The sequence below is a fragment of the Penaeus chinensis genome, chromosome 30 (assembly GCF_019202785.1).
Source record: "Penaeus chinensis breed Huanghai No. 1 chromosome 30, ASM1920278v2, whole genome shotgun sequence".
NCBI classification, from domain to species: domain Eukaryota; kingdom Metazoa; phylum Arthropoda; class Malacostraca; order Decapoda; family Penaeidae; genus Penaeus; species Penaeus chinensis.
Window position 1 is genome coordinate 26,041,471 of NC_061848.1, and position 5,000 is coordinate 26,046,470.

The window sequence follows — 5,000 nt, forward strand, 5'->3', positions numbered from 1 at the left end:
TCAATGTCCATATTTGCCAATTGATTTGCATTATCCAGATGGTAATAGACTGTTTTCTTTACACAGACTCCATTTTATCTCTCTAGGTAGTCTACAAAATGAATAAAAAAATGTGGAAAATGCTGTGCTCATTTTTTATATTTTTGTGAAATGCCTCTGTACATAGATGGCTCTGCTAGTGCTTAGCCTCAAATAAGTCAATTAGTAAATCTTGTGACCTTCCTGATTTCACCTTTCCTTGAATAGTGCTATGAATATCGATGGTGTTATTTTTATTATAAACATTATAAGTACTATAATGTTATAAACACTAGTAACAGCAAAATAAGAAAATGTAAAATATTTTCATAAATCAATGAAAAAGATGAACTGGCAAGACAGGCAGTACTCATAACTGGCTCATTGGTGACTTAGTGCAAGTGTAGCCATCTATGTGTTAAAACAATTAAACTCACAGTGGGCATGGCATGGACATACGTGCCATGCCCATCAGCAATGGGTTAAAATATATAACACTTTGGTGTCATTTAATTTTTTTTTTTTTTTTGTAATATTCCATTTTCTGTAATACAACCTACATCACTAGTCACAGCACCAGGAATACAATGTTTAGCATGGAAATCGCACCATCCATGGAGCTGGCGCTCTTCCAGTTACAGCCCACGAACATTCATTCCACACTTGTACATCGATGGGAATATGACATGTGAGTCGTTAAATGAGTATAATAAACCTCCCAAGAGGTTGGTGCACTTGTGGTGAGTCTCTCCCATCATCCCAGCCTTCAGCTGAAGCACTAATGACAGCAGCTTTGCTTCACCTAGCCTAGAGCCAGATTTTCCCATGACAGCATGTTCACATCACCCACCCCTTGAGTCAGGTTTTTTCATGATGTGATGGTCGCATCACCTGAATCAAAGGGGTTATAATCTTTAGCCATCCTACTTTTTCTTGGTACCAATATAACCTATATGCAGTAACAATAACTTAACTCAACAGTTTCATAAAAAAGAATGAAGTTTTGATGACTGAGTGATGCAATTTCATATAAGCAAGTATTCCAGTGTTCTCTCTATATAGTCTGATATAAATACGAAAGGTTCTTTTTGAAGCCTAAGTTTTCTTCAAATCACAAAAATAAAAAATTACTAAAATCCCTACTATTTCTTCAAATCACCACCTTGCTAGATAAAATGATAATACATGAAATCAAGATTTTCTACCATGGAACTAGAATTTATTATATTCATTTTATTTTCATAGAATTCAACCCCTTAGTGACGGGTGAAGAAAACTAATAAAAAAACTCTACTCTCTGGCGACCAATGGCAACGCGCGGACTTTGAGCACGGGAGTTCGGTTCATCGAGCCGAATCATCGGCTCGTAGTGCTTTGGCGCGCCTTTAGCGGCATGCAGCCGTAATCCACATTTCGAGCGGTTTGTTTTGACGTCTATAGACGTGACCCATCGTTAAGGGGTTAAGCTACCTTTTCAATAAATTCAGTGACTTACCTGAAGTACTGTATAAGTGCACGATTTCTGATTCGTGTGTAGAGTGTGTTGAGATGAGGGGCCAAGTACATGTCAAGCATGAGTACATCCTAAAATCAGAAGAAAAGTACCATTAATTTTTCTTAAACAAAAAAAAATGCAATATTGTAGGTCACCAAATAATATTCTTAAACTAATCAAACCCATTTTTTAATTCAAAATAATTACTCTAGTACAAGAAAAGTAATATTTCTCAGAACAGATTAGCACTACCACCATCTTTATCAACGCTATTACAACTACCACCCATCTCATAAAATTTCCACAAACCTTCAATTCGTCTAAGAGCTTGAGGCAGGAGGCATACTTTGACTCGTAGAACTTAAATATGATATCCCGTAATTGAGGCTCAACTTCCAGGAACAGTTTAAAAGAACTGTAAATAAAACGTCATCAGGTTCAAACAGGAGAGCATAAGCAACTGATATAAATACAAATAAAGTGTACACATAAAGGCCTAGTAATAATATATAGCAATCTTTTTTTAAGAATTTATTATCATAAAGTAATCAAAAGCAGGAATATGTTTTCAATGTGATACTAAGTTAATGTAAATACTTGGCTCTCAATAAAACTCAGCACTGAAACACAGAAATGCAATGAACAGATAATGAAACAAAAGGAAAGAAAGACAATAACAGTAACATGATCATCCACATCATTAGGACAATAATAAAAAAAAAAAAAAAAAAACTTAAATACAACCTCACCTGCTAGAAATAACAAGTTTCTGTAGTTCCTGACGAGAAAAGGTGGCCAATGCGCAGAGGCCACCATACATGGCTACGTTTGATGTGGATAGAAGATCAGGGAAGTCACAAGCATCCAGCTGTGCCCCCAAGAAACTTTTAGCTGCTGCCTGTAAGCATCAAATCATGAAGGGATTAAATGGGGAATCTCTGAGCGAGTACTAGTTTCTACATATGAAAATCACACTTTTTTCCAATAACTACTTTTTGCTCACAAGAAACCTTTGGCTTCCAGCTGCAAGAAATGAGTTGGTCAGGGATTACATGTGGATTCTTCTGAAGTGGGGGGGAATAATAGATAAATAAATAAATAAATAAGTAGATAAATATTGAGTTTAAGTTTGAGTGTGAGTGTGAGTGTGAGTGTGTGTGAGTGTGAGTGTGAGTGTGAGTGTGAGTGTGAGTGTGAGTGTGAGTGTGAGTGTGAGTGTGTGAGTCAGTGAGTGAAAGTATTCAAGGTTACTGCTCGTGGAGGAGTGCTCTTTACTACTAATGCTTGTTTTTCCAACCATCTGGAGCAAAATGGTTAAGACCAAGCCAATCCGTTTCCTTTTCCGTACCTTGTATTTTCTTGTAGCGAGCTGCGCCAAACCAGCAGCACAGGTGAGTTTTGTCTGGATCACAGCCGACTGGTCTTTGTTACTGCTTGGCTGAAAGAGAGAAGGCTCTTGTCAGACACACAAAGCATGGTGGACCTACAGATCCCTCTGGCTCTGACCATAAACAAAATAAATAAAAATATAAATATTTAAAAAATAATTAAAAATTAAAAATACATCTAAAAATATCCTACTTCTGTTCTCTATCAATGTTACCTCTTCCCTTAATTTTACATCTTATAGAGGTGACAATTTTACTCTTTACTGTGCACTTTTATTTTTCTTTAAATCTTGTCTTTCATTGTTTTTGCAGCGGTTTTATAGCGTACTGTACTGGATTACATTTTTAGATTTCATTCCACTCAATTCCATCTATCAGAGATTTCATAATGAAATAAGAACACATATTACAGAACAGATGTTGGGCATTTTTTGTGTGTGCTAGAAGTGATATTTTTGGTAATATATAAATAATTGTCAATTAGTTACTCAATTATAACCATCCTAGAGTAGCAGTACAGCCAGTTGCTTACTTAAAGGCAATTAGGAGCTAATTACATGAATTCATTTAATTATTTATGATATGCAAACAAGATCCTTGACATACATCTTAATACGTGAAGTAATAGTGAAAAAATACATGTACATATTAATGAGAGTGTGTGCAAAGATTAGGTCATTAAAATTAAATGAAATTCATCATAAGACATTAATGAATGCTTGATCTAACTTAAAGCAATAAATACATAGAATTGACAAATATAATTGATGTGTGACCAGAACTACCTTTTTGTTTTAATGAGAATTATTCTCTTTACTTCCTTATGAAATACAGCCTAATTCACATTAACAAATAGTTTTTTGAGTAAAACACAATGTTATTAAAAATGTCATGCTGATTATTAATATAATTTTCCTAAAAAATGCTATATAAAAATGTTAAACCGTATTTCATCATGAACTGTAATGTAAGCTAAAAATGAATATATATAGTCTATGGTAAAACAAACAATTCTTAAATATGTTATTATTTACTTTAAATTGGAAATTCACCGTCTAATAATGCAAAGTAACCGATAGTGACTTACCCTAGACTCAGAGGCCTCGGGGGTTGCTTGGGCTTTGCTAACGTAGCTCAATACGTGTGACCAGTTGTTTAGGTAAATTGAAACCTGAAAAGGAAAAGGATGTTAATACCAACAATTTTCCACATCTTCAACTCTTTCTTCATCAAAATTATATTTGCTCTCAAGTGTATACTGCTTGAAAACACCCCTGTCATGTTGATTCTGTGACTGCCATATATGAATGGAATGGCAGCAAATGGGACTTAAGAATACTCAGTAAGTTACTTTTAACCTTTTCAACAGTTCCTTAACCCATTGGCGACGGGTATAGAAAACTAAAAAAAACTCTACGCTCTGGCGAACTGCGGCAACGCGCCGACTTTGAGCACGTGAATTCGGTACATCAAGCCGAATCATTGCCTCGGGGCGCTTACACATAGATGGCTCCCCTTGTACTAAATAGATAATTACAAGTACTACCTGTCTCACCTGTTTACCCCTTTCCCTGATTTTCGAAAATATTTTATGTTATCTTATACAGCACGTTACTAATCTCAATAACAATATAGTAATTATCATAAATACAATAAAAATAACACCATTGATATTCCTAGCATTAGTTAAAAAAAAAAAAAAATCCCACCAATTCAAGGGAAAAAATTCTACAATGGGCACAGCATTTTTCCGGTGACACTGGGTTAACTTGTTGGATCTGGGTAATGTGACTGTCATGCTATGAAAAATTTGGCAGAAGGCCAGGTGATGGGAATGTAAAATAAATAAAATAGGGCAAATTCTAGGCCTACTAACTGACTCCTAGGTGGCCTAGTACTTGAGGAGACACCTGTGTAAAAAAAAAATCACCAAAAAACAAACAAAAAAACAGTAAACAATACATAAACCTAGAACTAATAGGATGCTGCCCTGTTATGATGCACTTACTTATCAATACTTTTTAGAGATACAAATTATATTTCCTTTTGACTAATGGCCAAAAGGAAATATTCATAGTTATTTTTTTTTCTCATATGAT

The 5,000-nt window shown here is 34.9% G+C and overlaps 1 protein-coding gene across 1 annotated transcript in view; it reads right to left on the bottom strand.

The window, feature by feature from the left end:
- Positions 1 to 5,000, bottom strand: part of LOC125041353 (COP9 signalosome complex subunit 1-like) — a 21,990-nt gene that overhangs the window by 5,502 nt on the left and 11,488 nt on the right. The window contains exons 6-10 of the mRNA XM_047636238.1: positions 3,989 to 4,072; positions 2,862 to 2,951; positions 2,263 to 2,411; positions 1,823 to 1,928; positions 1,514 to 1,602 (exon numbers count right to left, since the gene is read on the bottom strand). Coding sequence (XP_047492194.1) covers positions 1,514 to 1,602; positions 1,823 to 1,928; positions 2,263 to 2,411; positions 2,862 to 2,951; positions 3,989 to 4,072 — 518 coding nt within the window. The remainder of the gene's footprint in view (positions 1 to 1,513; positions 1,603 to 1,822; positions 1,929 to 2,262; positions 2,412 to 2,861; positions 2,952 to 3,988; positions 4,073 to 5,000) is intronic.